Here is a 19,632-nt window from a genome sequence, read left to right as displayed (position 1 = left end):
GTACTTCAAACAAACAAAGATTATAGGTTGCTGGATCATGACATTATTCATGATATTAAAGGATAGTGTCACAATTTTCAAGTCTTTCTTAAAAAAATAGTCAGGTGGCCAAATTAACATTTAACCAGGTTTTGTTCGCTGTAATCATTCCTCCAGATCCCTTCCTAATGCTTCCAGTTTAAGGGATGGGGGACAAAATCTACAGCCTTCATTGTAAAAATGGATACCAAAGCTTTTCTGAAGTTAATATGAACATTTGGCAGCCTGAGTTAGCGGAACGAAATGATTATCTTTCAACATAACAGTCTTGTTAGTTCAAATTTCCCTTTGTGTGTTTCCACAGACAGTGTTTCCATGCTGAGCTGCGGTGGAGCGATAGTAACACAAAGAGTGAATTTTGAACTAAAAGGTTGTTCGGCTGGAAGATAATCACTTGGTTTTGCTAACTTAGACGCTGCTGAAGCCTCATATTAACTTCAGATAAACTTTGGTATATACTGTTGCACAGAATGAGGACTGTGGATTTTACATTGTGGAAGGGGTCTTCTGATGGTCAGTATGAACAGGTGGAATGATTACAGCAAGCAAAACCTGTTTCATTGTTCATTTGGGTACCTGACTATTGTTTTAAGACAGACTTGCAAAATTGTGAACCTATCCTTTAATGAAGGATTTTCACACTGTACATGCAAGGAGTATTTTTGTGACCTTGTGTATTCACACATGTGCATGATGACCAGTGTTGTATAAGCAGAGGTCATAAGCTTCAGTTTCTGTTTTTCAGAAAAGGAATTGGGAATGTATCAGCTTTTTTTTGTTATTGAAAAATGTTTTTTTTTAAAAATGTATGAATGTGTTAACTTGATTATATTTTCACTCTAATTTTCTCTTCATTTTTTATTACCAGAAGCATTTCCTGTCATCGTGATCAAAAGAGGACCATGATTTCCATAAACTTGTAAACACAATTGTTGCATGTGTGGGGACAAAGGATGTCAAGAAATGTGAGTAAGATGACCCCGATCCTTTTAGAAAATTCTGGATATTTTTCAGTTAAAATTTGTAAAAGGTAGTATCCTACTGCGAACAAATCTGAGAATGCAAATTGTCACAGCTGTGGTTGGCACTGGCAGCTTCAGAGGGGCTTTACCTTCCAGTTTATCCAGTTAAACTGAAAGTCAACAGTTCAGACCTGCACCACCTCATGTTCTCAGCTGCCACGTTGCCCCGCCTGCCTGGGATGTTTACTGCTAAATATTGATAGACATCTGGAGTGCCATTCATCCACCATCAAACTTCAGCGTGCCAGTGAAGTAGGCCCAGCCCTCTTCTCAGTGTGCGAACACACACACACATGCAGACAGACACACATGTACACAAAAGCACCTGGTGTGAGCTGTTTGGCATCGTTGCAAATCAGAGGCCTTGGCCACCAAATCATGCCCCTTGCCCCTTGGAGATTGGCTGCTGCCTCAAAGGTACAATGTTTTGGCAAAAAGCTGATTGGCTGAATATACATTTGCTTGACAACTGTATTAATGCAGCATCTATATCACAATATCTTCACAAGCACAGGTGGTAGAAACATTGTGTAGCTGCCTAACTAGCCTGAGAGCTCCACAAATATTGTTTTGAGAAGCGATTGAATTCGGACACATTTCTTTTGTCTCTTTGCGTGTACCAGCAAAACAAAACAATGTTTCAGTCCTTTGCCATTGAAACTGTATTGTTTGTGTTTGTCATCCAGAGCAATGGTAGAGGAAAAGACCTGATGTTTGAGGGAAAAGCAAATTCAGGATAAACTGTCGAAATGCATCAGTGGGATTGACAGAGTTTCAGCAATTCTGTTTTCACCGCAAGCCGCTTCACGTTAGAGAGAGATACTTGTACAGGGTCAGATTGGAAACATGTGTTGTGTGAGCACCATGGAGAGAATGATCCTCCATCTTATTAGTGGAGAACTCAGAGTACACTACACTGGGGTTTACTAGACACACAAAAGAAGGAGATACAGGAGGAAAAAAAACAAGGCTCTTTTGTCTTTTCTTAATTATTCATGCCCGGGAGGGATGCTCTCTCTCCTTTGTTTTTGTCAGCTGACACATGTACAGGTACGATGGCGCAGGCAGTGTGTGTGTGTGCGTGTTTATATATTTGTGTTTGTCCCTGTCTGTGTTTTTGTAATTGCACGGAAATGCCAGTTAAAGGCATGAATCTTTCTTTGTCTGCGTAAATGTGTGTGTGTGTGTGTGTGTTTTACAAGCACACAAAATGTGTCCCTCAGTGTCTGTGCACATGGGCGACAGAGCCAGTTCAGCCATGTTGGAAGCAGCAGCTTTTCTTCTCTGTCCGAATCAAAGTGAGGAAGGAAGCGCAACAATGAGCCCAGCAGTTTGAGCTGATGGGCTCTTTAAATCCACCACAGACAACAGCAGCTCCGTGACGACCCTGCCCCACGCTCTAATCGCTTCAAATGAAGTCATGAAGGAAACACAGCACAGCCTGCCTGAGCTTTCCTGTTCCGCAAGGTGCAGCAGCACTTGTTTGTGCAGAATGTCTGGCAATTAAAAATAATTGGGAAGCAGGTTTGCCTGCGAATCTTCCAAGAGTGCCAGTTATGATCTAATGAAGCTTCATTAGGCATGCTGAAAGCTGAGAGCGCCGTATGACAACGGCAATTAGCCAGGATCATAGGCAAAAAATAATCATTAAAAAATACCTTGGCCAAGATTAGCTTTTCACTTAATGACCAATTCATTAGCTAATTGATTTCTTATTAGTTACAGGCAGAGACGACTGTTTGGGGTACTGGTGCCGGTAATTAACAGCATTTACGCCATTAGTCAATCGCCTAATTTTCCAGGAAAACAACTTTGGAGGGGAGCATAGCTGGAGGCTTTGGGCCATTTGCTTTTTGCTCCTCTGCTGTGTTATCTCTTTAATATCGAGAGGGGAATCATCTTTCAGCTTAGGGGTTGTTAACACGCACTAATACCTACTGATTACCCATTCATGTCATGTGACCATGTGTTTGGTGCCCGAATCCATCTGAGCTGAGATGGACGGATGAGGGTATAAGAGGAAGGGAAGGAGGGATGAGAAGGGTGATAGATCAGGAATTGCACTGCAAATTTGTTATATTATATATTTAGTATGACACTTGTTTCAGTATCACATCTGTGCTGCCTATAGATTTGGTGTGTCAAATGAATTGAGAGGGAATTAGATTAATTATTGCTCTCAGCCAGCGAGGCTGCTGTGGTCTTCTGAGGGTCTTCTGCCTCCCATCAGACCTGAGTTAAAGCAGACAAGGATGGATGGATGAGTAGTGACAGGTGCTCCCTGCCTACAGCAGCTCACTGAGCTATCAACTGGCAGCTTATAATGACTGTCTAGAGAGGGTATATACCACTGCCCACTTTACTAACATATCAAACAACATAGAAGAAACATAAAATCTAAAATGTTGCTGGATACCAATGTTTTTTTACAACACAGCTTATTACTAACGATGGGCTGTCTGAGATTTTATTATTACTGATTAGTAAGAGGACATAGTTATGATTTTATGACTTGTTTATAAAGTTCTCATTGCACTCTTTTAACTGATGGCTGCCTCTACGTTTTGATATTCTGACAGCCTTTATTAAAAACATAGTATTTTATATCCCTGTTGACTAACTGACATCTGACTCTTTCATTACATTTCCACTGGACTGCCTCACCTACTTCCAGTACCAAAAATTCCTGTTTCCTAACTAAGCAATAGTGGCAGCGCTTGTCTGTGTGTCCAGAAGATGCCCAAAATGTCAAAGCAGAATCACCGTGATAAGTCAGAAGTATTGCGTGCCATTCTTACCTGCACTCTGTGTCTAAATGCCAGCTCTGAAGATGTCAAACTAGGTTTGAGGTTTATGAATAGTGGACTCTGGGTTGACTGTAGTCACTGGGGTTCTGGCCTCTGTGTCTTTGGAGGAGAGCGGGGAAATTCAAAGGGATGAGATGATAGACATGTCTGATATAAGAGAGGCAGTGATTTGGCCCATCAAAGTCTGCCTTCAGCCAACAGACACAGCCTGGGGCACATGCCGGATCAGTCTTACAGTGAACACACTTGTGACACACCAACACACCCACATATTGTGTGTACAGACTCTAGTTTGCGCCCCAAATGGGCCACTGAGCTGTATGTAGCAGGTGAACTGGTTTTGTGGGTGAAATTTAGCTGTGAGAGTTCAGAATCTCCCTATTTAGGCTCAAAAAGTCACTGACTCTATTAGATAACCAGATACCAGATTGCATATGTCCATGTGTGTGCATGTGTATGTCACAGAGGGCACTCCTGTCTGATCACACACTAACCTCTCAAGATACTCACATGAAAACAAGCCTCGTTTTTATGCATCACCATTCTCATCCTAATCTCTGGCATCTGTTCTCCATTCGCCCTTTCTCCCACTGTTCTACCTCTCTTTTTTCCTGGGTAGACCCCCTTCACTGTGTTTTGCTCACCTTTTTTTTTTTTTTTAATCCCTCAAATCCACTCTCTCCCCCCTCTGTGTCCCCTCTCTCGGCCATGTCTCCTCTGTCTGTGTCGGGTCTTTCGTTCTGTTAATTAATTCTAATGAAGTCATCTATCAAGGACTCCTCTTTTCTCAACACCACAACATAAATCACCCTCTGTAAAAGATACTATCCCTCTTTCTCCCTCTCTCATGCTCTCTGCACTGTGAACACAAGACAGTCTCTCTCTCTCTCTCTCTCACTCCAGACCAGCCTTTAATTGTGTGATTGAGAAAGTGTAGCATCACTCCATAAAAGCCAGTCTGCCTCAAATGGCCGCTCTCCGGCTGACACCAGAGGGACCCCTTATAGCCTGCTGTGGTGAGACGCGCACATGCACACACGCACACAAAGCAAGCGACTTAAAACGGACACTTATTGTAAATGGGCCTCATTGGTCTCTGAAGACGTTGTTAACATGTCTGTGGGATGGTTCCCCTGCCAAAAGGGAACTTGATACATCTCCACATTTACAAAATTAATTTCTATTACAAGCTGTGACTGACTAACACTGTCCAAATTGGGATTTATTTGCTCCCACAATGCACACAGCGCAATAGTTAATTCAAATGGACAACACTGTGTGAAATCAGCATCAAACCGACTGCTATGCTGGTTGTTGTTGTGTGTAATATTTCTTCTTCTTTTTCTTCTTCTTCTTCTCTGCTGGTGGGTGAACAAATAAAATTAGGCAATTACATAAGTATCATTTTTCCCCTTATTGTTTTGGGGTCATCGCGCGGCCCCCCCTCCCCACCTCCGAGGATGATGATGCAAAGCTGATGTAACGAAATGTACATGAGAAGCCCAGACACATCTAAATAATGTATAAATGATGCGTCTTGTTAGCCTTGACTCACAGGTTCAGTTGTCTTCTTGTGCACCAAATGATCAATGTCCTCCTATTATCCTCATGCACTCTCTCCAGTCCCATCCCCAATTCTCCCCGCCTCTCCCCGGGTCTTTCATGTTGCCCTCTGGGAGCCAAACAAAACATGGTTTTCTACTGCAAATAAGGAGCTAAAATACCATGTGATCAGTCATGAATTATTTGAACGCTATTGATTTGTATAAATTGTTGCATTTCCCCAGAGTATGTGACCATAACAGCATCTGTATTGAGACTTGATATGATAAAATACTCTCTTCCTTGGGTTTTCTGGCAAAAATTAAAGGAAATGATTTCATGTTGATGCTGGTTATTAATGAGTAGATTTAACCTGAAGAGCAAACTTGTTATGGAAAAAGGGAGAGAGAGAGAGAGAGAAGGAGTATGAGAGAGCGTGTTTGATTTTTAAGCATTGTCAGTGGATTACTGTGTTTTCCCTGCAAATCTGCACTGCATTTAAGGGTATAATGTCAATTTCATGCCTTTTTTTCAACTGGAGGCCCCGGTGCCCTGTGGGTAGAAAGCAGTTAGAGAATACACAGGGAAAAATAACAATCCAGAAAGGAGAACCAACATATTCCCAAAACATCCCAGTCGAGTGCAAGCTAATGTTCTGCACATTGTGTTATTTTCATGTTGAATTTTTTTTTTTTTTTTTTTTTTTTTTGCCCCGAAAGCCTTATTTCAATGGCAGACAAGGCTTTTGAACACAGAACAGCCTGTAGTCTCCATGGACTGCTGCAGCACTGGAAAAGGACCTAAATGAAGGCGCAAGACAATGTAGCAACCACGAGATCTCTACACCCTGCAGACAAGCCAGAGGACTCTGATAAACAAACACACAATCACTGTCATTAACATGGCTGCGAGTTAAAATCCTCCTCTTCCTCGTATGGGAAAAGTTTAAATTTTTCATACCGGGGGAAGAATCCAATTTTCTAGTTTCTGTACAGGGGCCACATCTGTACAGCATCTCTGCATTGCTGAATCAGATTCAAGCATACCGCTTTATTGCATTTTTTCGCTGTTCCCTGTCCCTATAGTATGAGATGATGATATTTGGAGATACATGCTGCTCTAAAAGAAGCTTTATGGTCATAGAAATTATATTAGAAGCTAGAGGTGCAGTAGTTGCTTTTTAAGTTAAATTTTCAAAACTCACTCTACTGTCCTAGGGCCAAGTATAACATTTAGACAATCATATCTGTCATATATTATTATTTTACTGAAGCATGGTGCAGAAAGATGAGGATGGGTGCATGTAAAAACATAACACTCTTTCCCTCTTTCTTTCACACACACACACACACACACACACACACACACACACACACACACACACACACACACACACACACACAGACGCTCAGTTATAATTTGTTATGTAAAAGTATGCAGTGATGTGCAAAAAAGGTCTTCCTTTGCCTTTTTTGTAATTCCAAAATTTTGTGTACCTTAATTTAGTAATGACTTCTCACATGCGGAAAAAAAAAAGAAATCTTGGTAAACTTCCAAAAGCTGAGACCTGCATTTAGGATCATCCATCCCTTCACACATGAGGGATTAATGTGACAGAGGGAACAGGTTGAAGCAGTGTTGTGGCATTTATTGGAGTGAGGACTTGTGTCCAGGCAGGCAGCAGCCGCTCTGACACTCTCTCTTTATTCCCTTCCCTTCCCCTCCTCTCTTAATCTAAATCTGGATACTGGCAGGTCCATGCTGCAAAACAAGAGGTATTCAAACCTTCACACAGGCCATGATGCACTTTAATTCTAATATTTAACATCCAACCCAAAAGTCTGATGTATGATCAATGGGGGCAACACAGTCCTAGTTCGCTCAGTGCTTTGCATTGCATTTGTCTCCCACTTTCTCTCCCTCTCCTCCACACCATCTCCTTCCCTCCTTCCCTCTCTCTCTCTCTCTCTGTCTCTGCTCTCCTCCAGCCAGCGCAGACTCATTTAAGTCTGCTGATGTCTTGATAATGCTCCAAAGCCTTCACAAGCAGGTAGAGAAGGAATTCCTCAGCTCCCTAATTATCTGTAAATGGACGACCAAGACATGAGTAGGTCAGTTAAAGACAGCGCTTGTCACCTCCTGCCACTTATAGGAGATTGTGTTTTACTTGTACCTACAAAGAAACATGTAAAGAAACATGTTTCCAGCTGCAGCCATGTAGAAATCAGTGTATCACTCACAATATTTTTATAGATTAAATAAAGTGAAAAAAAAAAAATTCTGTGCAAGTATGTTGAGTTTTAGTGACTATGTGTCTTATTTTCTCAGGTAATTCAATTTATAAAATGCAGTAGGTGAAAGGAGACATAAATAACTGTTTTAAATGCTAAAAAGTAAACATGTAAAACAACAGTTTACGTAGGCTGATACCACATTGATCAAAGCTGATGATCAACAGTGATGAATAATCCTTTAAAATAGAAATTAATTGTCCTGATAATTGTAACACATACTGTTTTATAATTAAATTTACAGTTTTCTCACACTAAGGAACTAAATAAAATAAATCCTGAATGATAAAAAGGGAATAGTATTATATTCCAAAATTATCACTCTAATAATAATATTAATAATAATTCAATTGTAGTTACTTTTCTGTTTATAATCTTTATAATATATAATCTTTATATTTGAGTACTTTAACCTTAAACAGTGGGATGTGATTCTCACCTATCAGACCACAGATCTGTATGGGGTTGTTATGTGTCCCTTTCCTGTCCTGTGGTCCGCCAAACTGGATAAAACAACCACAATAATACTAGTATTAGGCCTAAATAAATAACTGAATAATTAAAAATAACATTCAATGCATTGTGTTTTTTTTTCCGGGGTGCACGTGCAGCAAGGAGGCGGGGTGTTGTAATGGTGGAGAATGAGCGGCAAGTGAAAATATGATTGAGGCTCCTTTAAGAGTTTTTGGCCACTAAACTGTAGCGACACCAGCGTTGGTGCGTAAAGCGCATCCCTCCTGGATTTCTTCTGATATTCCTGCAGGCTGCTTGGTGATTGGACACCACGTGTCTCAAGTCGATGAGATTACTTGCAGTAGTTTTTTAAATCTTTAGAGAAAATGGAGATGTAAAATCCACCGTTACTCCTGCAACTGAGTAATAAACTAAAAAAAAACAAATATCATGAAATGTAGTAAAACCAAAAAATTAAAAAGTGACATGGATGCATGCTGCTGTGCGTTAGTCTTATTTTAATTGGCACTGTGTTCATCATTCATATTAAACATGCACTACCAACAGGCCTTCTGGTGATGTATTTTCCTTTATTGTTGTGGATGAATATTTTGTTGCACAGAAGAACAGAAAATTAGCTTTGGGATGAGATACAACGTTCAAAATACCCAAATTATACTTAAAAAAATAAGCATAACAATATATGTGGTTGCATCTATGCTGGTAAATAATAAATGTATTTTCACCATGTGATTAAAATGTCAGAATCTGGTTTTTGGTGTCTGCATGTTCTCATATCCAGCATGGATATATTTGAAATTACGCATCAAAAATGACCACACAAAAATAAAGACGAGATGGATGGAACATGCAGACACCGTGCGTAAAAGTTAGATTTTTTTCCCTTTAATTTTATTTTCAGGAAGCCCCTGTTGGTGGATTATTTCGTTACACACACGTGCGCCTTTTGTAAATGCCACTTTATTGTGGGATGATCGAGGCACACGACTGGGAGCGCAGATTTGCGTCTTAAAGAGGATTTAGGTCTATTAACAACAAAAGGCGCAGTTCATGGCACGAGGGAGAGACCTCGACTTATGCGTCAGCCGCAGTGATGTGAAGCGGGCACACTGATAAATGGAGAGACATCAAACCGAGTCATTAGAGAGCTGAGATATGAGACTTTCACAGTGGCGGGCCGCTCAGGGCGCCAGACCCAGGGGATCACACTCCTCTCCCGGCCTTTTGTGTTTGTGTGCTGGACTGATGAACGACTTAGATAACGTTAAGCCATTATGGGCTCAGTTATTCCCATGAAAATCCTGTAAATAGAGGGAACATTTTTTCACTGCTGATATCTATTGATTTGTTGCCCATATTTGTAACCGGAAACCACAAAGGATTACAAGTAAATACTCAAAAGGGAGCAAAATTTGCAACAGCCAAATATTAATTACAATATTATCTCACAATGTATTTGTTGCTGTTAAGTGTTGGCCACTTCTCCCTCGTGATTTCCAGTTTGCGTTTAGATTCATGTGAAATATATACATGTGCTGAAAATAACTTTAAAGAATTTTCCTGCAACTAAAATGAGCAGAAAATAAAAAGTTGGGGCCTAATTAAATTTCTACTGATATTAACGGAACGTAACTGACATCTGTGATGATGTTTTAAAATATTTAGGATGGAGAAAGTCCATATATCTTCAATTAATTCACCATTTTTAAATTGTTGAATTGATACAGTTGATTCTCTCCTTGCATGCATTTTTTAGAGTCAGACTCAAACCCTACATTAGAGGTAGAAGTATAAGTCCAATCAGCTGATACACCAGCTGTTATGGGTGGCTTATGGACCAAGTCGTGCACAGATTAGCTTTCAAATACATTTGTCAACTCAACAAACAACAAAAAAAAAATCAAGGAGCAATTCCACAATCCCAGCATTTGTATCTCCGAATCGCGTTAATTAAATTCCCGTCGAATTAATTAGATAACAGCCATATACAGCCTTCGCGCAGGAGTGAGCCACCGTAGGCATTTTAATGACCCCGTAATTCAATTAACCGCCTCCATCAGCTCCATCATTGATTTGTGGAAGAAGAGGGGGGGAAAAAAAGCTGCTGAAAGTTGAATTCTGCAAAGTCGAGCCGGCCTATAATTGCTCAAGACACAGAGATCGGAGGGAAGAGGGGGGTGGGGGGGCTGGGCTGAGGTGGCCGTGTATAAATAGTGTGCTCTCAAATACACAGTCACAACAGCAGGAGTGATCTCACCTCCTCTCCACCCCTTCTATCTATCGCTGCTGCCAGCCTCCCAAAAAAGAGCGTATCCGTGAGCAGACTGACGGTAAGGTACATACTGAGAATTCACGGTGGATTTCCCCTGACCAGGACCACTACTGAGCGACACACCATGGAAGAACTTACGGCATTCGTGTCGAAATCTTTCGATCAGAAAAGCAAGGAGAGCAGCAAAGAGAGTATCACGTACAGGGAAGTTTTGGAGAGCGGCTTGAATAGGGCGAGGGAGCTGGGCAGCCCGGAGACAAACCTGCAGGACATAACGGAGGGCAACCACTGCCCGGTGCATCTGTTCAAGGACCACGTCGAGCTGGAAAAGGAGAAACTCAAGGACTTTAATGTTTCGAGGGCTACAGAGGGTAAGGTTTTAAGAAATGTCTCGTGTTGTGTCGGGGGGGGAAAAATGTCTCAAGTTCAGTTGTCTTGTGTCGGGAGCGACATTTGCTTTTACAAATTCTTACGAATCCGCGCGTAAAAAGAGTTGAATTTACATTACGCGTTCAGTTGGTGAAGCTTCCCAAAGTTAACACACAATTCTGCTATTACAATGATTATTTTACAGAGCAGGAGGCGGGCCCACTGCCTGACCGTCATTTTAACTATTTGATGATTGTTTTCAGACATTCAGTCTTTGGCCCAACGAAAAAGCATTTCTTCTTATTATTTATAATATAGTTTCATTATATCTGCGATATTTAATAGCGTTTACAGCATTAGTTTAATATTTTGTACCAACACGAACATATTTGGCAAATGTAATAATCATAGGAGGATGCACTAGAGAGTGTATGGACACATTTCCCACTCCACTTTATTTTCTTTTATCTGTTATAATATTATAAAATTTCTGAGGAACGTTTTTTATTAAATTATTAATTATTTAAAAGTTTTGATGGATTACAATTCAAATCTATAGCCTGTAGGGTTGCTACAGTCTACTCATGCGCACGAATGTCACATTAAATCCAGTTTCAGCTGTTAAATTCCTTTAAATTGAAAAATGTTTCAATGAACATGCTCTTAAAATGGAGCTACCTTAAAAAAGCCTGTTATCTGCTAAGTGCATTGAACCAACAGGAGAGGCCTCCTGTCACTCAGCAGTCAGACAATGTGCAGCGAGCAGATTTTTAGACATTTAGTGAGTAATTTTAACTTGTCTCTATATTTATCCTACAGCCCGAACATCATACTGTATTATTCTGTCTTACAATTTATTTGAATGCAAGCCGATAGAGAAGAGGACTGCTTCTGTCTGTGTGGGACTAATTTGACGAGCATTTATATAAAATCAAAAGCTTTTCAGTTGTGGGGGAAAAAAACATTTTTTGACGTCAGTACACTACAAACAGCAAAATGCTACCGAACAGGCCGGTAATTGCATCAGTTGTCAAGCCTGTTACTAAAAATAACACAATGATAACACCTAATAGTACACTGCAGCCAATATACTGACAGTCTGACGCTGTGTGAAATCTATGTATTTTGAGCTTTTGATAGAAAAAACAATGTAAAGGTTTCTATTAGGAGAAGATGTTGAGGCAGGCCATTTTTTATTTATAGCCTGAAATAACCTCAGTCTGTTTTACGGAGGCGAGTAATTAGACCTAAATCTTCTCCGTTTAGCCGGAGCTTAATTCTCTGCTCTTTAAATCGCTTATACCCTTATTAGGCTTACATGCCATGTATTGACTGATTTACTTTTATAACGGCACTGACTGCACGCTGACTTATGGAGGCTAGAAATGCAGCCACAGGCCTCTCTCTCTTGAAGAAGTAGGCTGTGTAATATGTGTGTGTGTTACTGCCAAATTGCAGGGCCTTAGGCCCCTGTCAGGGCCCAATGTGGGCTATGGAGGTCCAGTAATGTGCATGTGTGGTGTGTGTGTTTTTATGTGTGAATGAGAGAGAGAGAACGAGAGAGAGAGAGATGAAGACTGTGTGTATATGTGACTTTTCCAGGGAGGTGTAATGCCCAAAATTAAACTAATCTTCTCTCTCTCTCTTTTTCCAACCGTGGACTGTTTAACAGGAATATACGAGTGTAAGGAGAAAAAGGAGGACGTGAAGTCTGAGGATGAGGATGCACAGGGCAAGCTGAAGCAGCGGAGGAGTCGCACTAACTTCACCTTGGAGCAGCTGAATGAGCTGGAGCGGCTCTTCGACGAGACGCACTACCCGGACGCCTTCATGAGAGAGGAACTGAGCCAGCGGCTGGGACTGTCCGAGGCCAGAGTCCAGGTGAGGATGCCCCCGATCAGCCTCACCTCTGCAGGGATATTTACACTTTCTGATAATATTCCTGCAGCTACTGGCAGTGTGTCTGCGGCGTTTACGGTTTGTTTGTAGCAGTATTCTTGGTGTTTAGAGGTGAATCCAACATTGTAGAGCATCAGGCTGTTAGAGCTCTTATAGCATCAGATGATGTGAGTAAACTGTTCAGTGGCATCAAAGCGCTTTGTGGGACTGTAGTTAACTGCTGCCATAATTAGGACAACATCAAAATCCAATGCGCTAACATGAAGGAGGAAAAACAGATTTTATGAAGTGACATTATTTTCTTATAAAGCAATTAACACTTGAGAAAAAATGTAGTAAAATATCGGGAAATGTTTGCACAACAATCCATTTTTCTCTCTCTTTTTTAATAATCAGGTTACACCTCATGAGTTCGACCTCATGTTGATCATGTTTACAAGCGTGTTAAATTTTATGTCAAGCTGGATCACTGCGTGAGCTCTATTTTATGCTGAAGTCACACCAAAATGTCTAAAACGAGATTTTTCTCTTGTTTCATTTGCGATATAAAGAGATCATGGAACATGCAAAAAAAGAAAAGACGAAAAAATAGAGATGAGTTTACCTCTGTTGTAAAAAAAGTCTGTAATATTCATAAAATATCCCTCTAAGGATTTAGAGAGTGTCTGTAGCACAAAACAGAGGATTTATTGTGATTTTATCGCAATCTATGATTTTTAATTCCTTTTTTTTAATCCTGCAGAGAATTACAGTTTTATTTGTATACAATTCTGCAAAAATGAACCTCATCATTACTGTGGAGTTTACAGATTTTATAGACTTGCAAATGACAAATTTATTAATTCGGACTGAATATTTTTCTCAAATGTATCTTTTGTGATGCAATTTAAAAAAAATAACAGAAATGCCAAATTAAATAGTTTATACTTTAATAATACTTAATACTTTGATTTTATAAGTGACTTAATATCAATCTGTGATATCAAACAAGCGAGCAGTGTATCAGCCTACTGAACCTGCAGCAGTTGGGGGAGAAAAATCCCAACCAATGATTAAAATGAATGAAGAGCCTGAATGGCTGCTTCAGGGGACGCACTCTTATGTCAACTCGTATCCCTCCTCATTTTCTTTGTAATATCTGCCATTGCTTGATGTAGTGTCCCCATAAAAGCAGATTAGAAATAACTCAATTCTGGCCCAACTCTGCTGCTGTTCAGCTATCTAATCGGATGAATAAACCCCATCATAGAGGTTTATATGCCCACCGACTACCATTTTGAGCAGAACACTGTCGGACTTGCTTAACAGTAGTAAAATACAGGATTACAGCGTAATTATCACTAATAAAGTTCATAGCGTGTGCGTTAAAATAATTGCTGGTGTAAATATGGCTGATAAACAGACTGACTGTGTGTTTTTCTGTGATCAAAAAGGACTGTCAGCGCACACAACCCGTTGATGGTCTCTTCTTGCAAAATAAAGCATCTGAAAAGCTCTTTTTAGGCACGTTCAGAGGGGACGGGGACATGTTTTCTCCAGCTTCAGTGAGAGTGAATTGCAGCGGGGCTGTTGCAGGCTCTGAACCTGCGCTCCGAGCAGCTGTCAATGAATCTAATTGAAAGTTATGAGAGCTTGGTGAGGAGCAGGCAGTAATTCAGTTAGGACTAATATCTTTGGGTTTCTGGCGCGCTGCTAAATTAAATGTCATTATTCACTGTCTCTAATAAAAAAACAAAAAGGAAATGAGATTAGGGTATTTGTGAAGCGCATCATTGAGTGGCCCTTAATGAAGAAATAACTGTCTGAACCAGTGTAGTTCACTTTGCTTAACATACTGGCACGTAATTGGAATTGATCTCCGGAGCGTCTAATATTAGCCTTGATTTATCTGAGGGATTACTGTGCGTCTATGCAAAATCACCTGGGATTCTCATAAACACCTTTTCTACCATCATGTATCGCTGTAGAGCTGAAAACCCACAGCCTGTACAATAAGGACAATTCATAATGTGTCATTTTATTCAATAATAATAACAATAATAATAATAATAATAATAATAATAATAATAATAATAATAATAATGCTATTAATAAATATGATAATAATTATATAACGAAAATATTTCTTTAACATGCTGTGATATTTGTAAACATAAACATATTTGTAATCTTATTATTTGACAGGTAGAACAATAGATTATTATTCTCATGTCATTTTGTCTCAGCCTCTAATGGACAGTTTATCGACTGGCTGGTTGTTGCAGTCAAATCGACACAATGTTAAACGACGCTCCACGCAGCTTAAAATGGCTTCACGGCACCTTGAGTCATCATCATCATCATCGTCGTCGTCGTCGTCGTCGTCATCATCATCAGTCTGCGCCCTTTGTGGTCCGACCAGTCGCTAATTTCGCATCTGTAAATGATAATCATTGCGGGGTCGAAGGGGAGGGGAGATAATGTTATTCACCGAGGCAAATTAGGTTGATGATGATTAACAATAGCCTGCAGCTTCAAAGACAGTCAGCAAATTGGAAGGTGGTTAACAAAGGTTTCTTTTTTCTCTTTAAAAAAAAATATCTTAACGAAATATCCTTACAGTATTCATATAATGTTCCTGCATGGTCTGTGGTGACTTACTGCTTTATTTTATAGTCATTTTTGTTGTGTTTTATTATCTACTGTGACAATGTTCTTATAATAATTCAAAATAATTTACTTTGATGCTGAATATTAAGTTTATATTGATATCACGGTGTTGTCTTATATCCTATTGGATTTTCTGAGGTTTATTTTTTCAACTTGCATATTTTAAAATGTCCCTGCTGTAAATATATTTTATGGATTCATCTATTTTTGTGGAACAACTTTTAGGTTTTATTTCAAACATCTGCATACAGAATTTGAACAGCTAAAGATAGAGATTTGATTTGATCTAAGTTATTTTTCTTTTTATTGGTTACAAATAAGTGGCCTGTCCATAAATTATAATACTATTCTAATAATATGAATATGACAACAAATAGGTCATCAATCATTTTTTGATTTAAAATTGAATTTAGTGTTTTTCTTTTTTTTTTTTTTTTGTCTAACAGATAATTTGCTTTCTCAATTCTAGGTTTGGTTTCAGAACAGAAGAGCGAAGTGTCGAAAACAAGAAAACCAGATGCACAAAGGTAAATATCACTTCTTCTATCATTTGGAATGATCTTACTAATATTTTATTTTTATTTCTACAATTTGACCATTTTTTTAACTGCATGTGGAAAACTGTGACCTCCTCATCTCACATAACAACAACTGTCTGGCTGTCTGACAGACATCTTTCCCTTCTCCCCAGGTGTCATTCTGGGCAGCGGCAGTCACCTCGACGCTTGCAGAGTAGCACCCTATGTCAATATGGGTGCCCTGCGGATGCCCTTCCAACAGGTAGGCCGTGTTCTCATATTAGCAGGAGCTGACAAAGCATTAAAGATTTAGAGACATCTTATGAGTGAATATGGTTTTTACTGTGGCTGATTATAACTGTAAGAATGTTAAAAATGCAGGCTAGAAAAAAAAAGATGATTGCTCAGCATCTTGGACTGCAGGGGCAAAGATGGAATTTATTAAAACAGGTCAAGTGAGTGAACAGTTTAAGAGCAAGTTGGAGCTACGTGTGTGTGTGTGTGTGTTTCCGTCCATGCATGTATGTGGTGTGGTGGAATCAGAATCTTCTATATTTGTACGTTTATATTAATCTATAGGCCATGTGCAGTTATTAGATGCAAGTGATGAGAGATTCTGTTAGTGTGTGTGTGTGTGTGTGTTGGAGGGGGAGGCAGCAGCTCAGACCTCGGTGCACCTTTCACCTCCTGGCTGTGTGGAGAGGGTCGGGCAGGCTCGCTGTACAGAGGAGAGGAGAGTCGGACAGACATTTGATCTACTGCTATCTGCTTTTGCGTCCTGGCTGCTGCGTTGTCTGCTTGACCCTCGTGAAAAGCAGCGGCCTAATTAAGCCAACAGCGCGGCAGGCGCGAGCACATAAAAGAGATGATGAAAGCAGGGAATGGAGTGGGCTCTGATGGATATTGGCGTTGAGCTGCACTGGCAGGGGTGGAGGCTCGCGGCCTGCGTACTGAGAGAGGCTCGGTTGAAACAGGCGGTGGGCACAGACACTGCACAGATATCACAATGCAGCTTGTAACACGAGTGAATGGGTAGTGGTTTGTCTTGGTAAGGTGCATGAGTTGTAACTGCAAGGTCTGATGGTTGGATCATATGACTCCGTCTCATCCATCTTGTCCTTCTTTACTGTGAACTAGCAAAAATAGCGAAAATACCAAAACCATCTGTTTGAAATATACGAAAAGCCACATGCATGTGATAAACTTCCATACATATGTGTGTGAAGACATAAACAGTTCACACACAAACACGTCAAACGTCCACCACCTGTTCGGTCAGGGATGGATCAGTTTCTGTCATGTCCCCCCAAACAGGATTAAATCAAGTTTCAGGAAGTTTGTTTGGTTTTCCATCAGTGCTTATGCATTTTGATCACATGTCATTCGACCATACATTTGGAAATTATCAGTCAAAGCTGCAGCTTGTTTGGACATGAAATATGTGGAAACGCTTATTGTTTGCAGGAGGTTTTGTTTGGATGCCTTTGCAGTGCTGAGCAACTATGAGCTGAGAGGTTCATATTCATTTTCTCTGTTATTGGACAACTTTAGCTTAAGTCATTTTCAGTACTTTAGCCAATATGAAAGGGAAAAGTGAAAAAAAAATATTTAGTCAAGTTAAAACTTTGACTTTATATCGTTCTATTTTGGTTGGAGAAGAAAGCATGAAATACTTTAGTTTTCCCACTTCTTCCTGTGGTGTTTGAAACACATGAGAAATGGCAACAGGCTCAGCTCTCTCTCTCTGAAGTGAGCGGATGCTTAATTTTCACCTACTTCTTATAAAATAATTGCCAAGAATGTGAAAACTGATATTCTATGCTCCTTATGGTTTCTTTTTTTCCCCTTGACTCAGGAATATGTCTGGATAAATATTTATAACTCCAAATATGTGAATATCTTTTTAGTGCAAAATTGTTTATTTATGCAATTGAATACATAATCAGGATAACAAGATTGTATATTTCCAAGGGTATAACGGAGTCCTCAGTCTGAATTAAACAAATCTGTTCTGGGTCCTAGAAAGACTTTGATTCTGACTAACTTTTGTGTTTGGCTGTTCTGCAGGTTCAAGCCCAGCTCCAGTTGGATGGGGTCACCCACTCCCACCCCCACCTGCACCCTCACCTGGCTGCTCACGCTCCCTACCTGATGTTCCCGCCCCCTCCCTTCGGACTACCAATCGCATCGCTCGCCGACTCGGCCTCTGCAGCGGCGGCGGTGGCGGCAGCTGCCAAAAGCAACAGCAAGAACTCGAGCATCGCCGACCTGCGACTCAAGGCAAGAAAACACACCGAGGCTCTGGGACTCTGACCCCACCGGGCTGCCCCTCCGCTCGCCTGATGCCCATAATCGCCTCTCACACAAGACTGAGCCTGTGAAAGGGCCGTGACACTCACAGCTAAAACTAAACAAAAACACTGAGTGAGAATGAAAGAGAGGAACACATACAGAGAGGGGGGAGAGAGAGTGTGTGTGAGAGAGAAAGGGGGAGAACAGTGGAGGAAGAAAATAAAAAGAAGGAGGGAGCGAGAAAATTGTCACAAAACCAGCTGCCAAAACAAACCACTTGTAGAGAACGGTAATTAAATACCAATGAAATCACCTTTTACTTTTCGCCCCAACAGGCAGGACTTCTGCGGGGCCAGTGGCTCAGTCCACTCCAGGCACAGATCACATCCCAAGGACCGTACAAACACATGTGGATGTCTGTCTGAGGGCCAGGCCGGGGCCCGTCAGACCAGAAGACGTTAGAACAAAGCAAACTGGCAGGCAGCAGCAGGGCCAAAAGCAGAGCCTCGCTGACGCTGGCTGCCGCCATGTTGACAATGCAGAGGGTTGAGCATGGGGGAAACAGACCCACACACCACCTCCCTCACCGAGGCATTGGAACAGCTCTCACCTTTACACCCCCCCTCCCCCCCTTGCCCCCCACCACCCTCACTAAAAAAAAATGAAGAAAAAAGAACATTAAAAAATGGCCATATTTGTCTCCAACCACTGTGTTCCCTGCTGCTGCCAAGTGCATGAGCTCTAATGGAGGACGGTTCTGGGACTGGCCTCCATCCACACCTGACATAAACGCTCCACAACTGTTTTTAACACTGCCATTCAACATCCCCGCAACCCTCCAACACCTACAAAGTGAAAGGTCTCCATTACGGTTTGATATCCTTCTTCTTATGGACTTGTGCTATAACAAAAGCAACAACTCCTTTTTTTTTTTCTCTCTCTTTGCTGCGGAGGAGAGAGACATTATTCTGTGTTGCTGGGAATGTGTCTGCAAGCCTTTGTTTGCATTTCTCCTCACAGCGTGCTCTCTCTCTCTGTCTTTATTTCTTTCTGTTTATTGTGTTGTATCCCGGGTAAAGAAGTGAAGATAGCCTTTGCACTTCAGGTCTTGTATGTGGGTGTTTACAAATGGCACTACAAGCAGATGCTACTTTACTAATTAAAGGGGGAGGGGGATTTGATATCGTCATGTGATCAGCAAAAGGACATTATCTTGGATAAAGGGTATAAAACTGCGTTCGTTCTTTTCTTTTTTTTGTAATTTTGAAAATATGAAGAAAGCATCAGTCAAACTGAAATGCAATGGTGTGCAGTTTAAGTGCAATACTGTAAATAGCAAAAAAGTAAAACAGCTAGCAGTTAATCCTCAACGATAAAGAGACCCAATGATTTTCTGTTGTTTTTCATGCACTGTTGGAGTGTTGAATTTCTTTGCCAAACACACCAGTTTTTTCTAAG

At 40.7% G+C, this 19,632-nt stretch overlaps 1 protein-coding gene across 2 annotated transcripts; it reads left to right on the top strand.

The window, feature by feature from the left end:
- The first annotated feature begins 10,431 nt into the window (after nucleotides 1-10,431).
- On the top strand, nucleotides 10,432-18,677 carry shox (short stature homeobox). 2 transcript variants are annotated; one of them, XM_042426979.1, is made up of 6 exons: nucleotides 10,432-10,818; nucleotides 12,489-12,697; nucleotides 15,834-15,891; nucleotides 16,056-16,144; nucleotides 17,950-18,162; nucleotides 18,510-18,677. In XM_042426979.1, exons 1-6 carry the CDS (start codon nucleotides 10,572-10,574, stop codon nucleotides 18,597-18,599), a joined length of 906 nt encoding a protein of 301 aa, XP_042282913.1. In that variant the 5' UTR covers nucleotides 10,432-10,571; the 3' UTR covers nucleotides 18,600-18,677. The 2 variants fall into 2 exon arrangements, with proteins under 2 accessions (XP_042282913.1, XP_042282912.1); XM_042426978.1 differs by having other exon boundaries at nucleotides 16,035-16,144.
- The last annotated feature ends 955 nt before the right edge of the window (nucleotides 18,678-19,632 follow it).

Source organism: Thunnus maccoyii, chromosome 11 (genome assembly GCF_910596095.1).
Source record: "Thunnus maccoyii chromosome 11, fThuMac1.1, whole genome shotgun sequence".
NCBI classification, from domain to species: domain Eukaryota; kingdom Metazoa; phylum Chordata; class Actinopteri; order Scombriformes; family Scombridae; genus Thunnus; species Thunnus maccoyii.
Note: the sequence above shows the minus strand (reverse complement) of the source record. Positions and strands in the feature narration are given on the sequence as shown.

What these genes read in the sequence shown, in the direction of transcription:
- shox (XM_042426978.1), top strand. Translation starts at nt 10,572, where the DNA reads ATGGAAGAACTTACGGCATTCGTGTCGAAATCTTTCGATCAGAAAAGC. An exon ending in TGCGGATGCCCTTCCAACAG is followed by an intron (nt 16,145 to 17,949) that starts GTAGGCCGTGTT and finishes GCTGTTCTGCAG; the next exon opens with GTTCAAGCCCAGCTCCAGTT. An exon ending in TCGCCGACCTGCGACTCAAG is followed by an intron (nt 18,163 to 18,509) that starts GCAAGAAAACAC and finishes TCGCCCCAACAG; the next exon opens with GCAGGACTTCTGCGGGGCCA.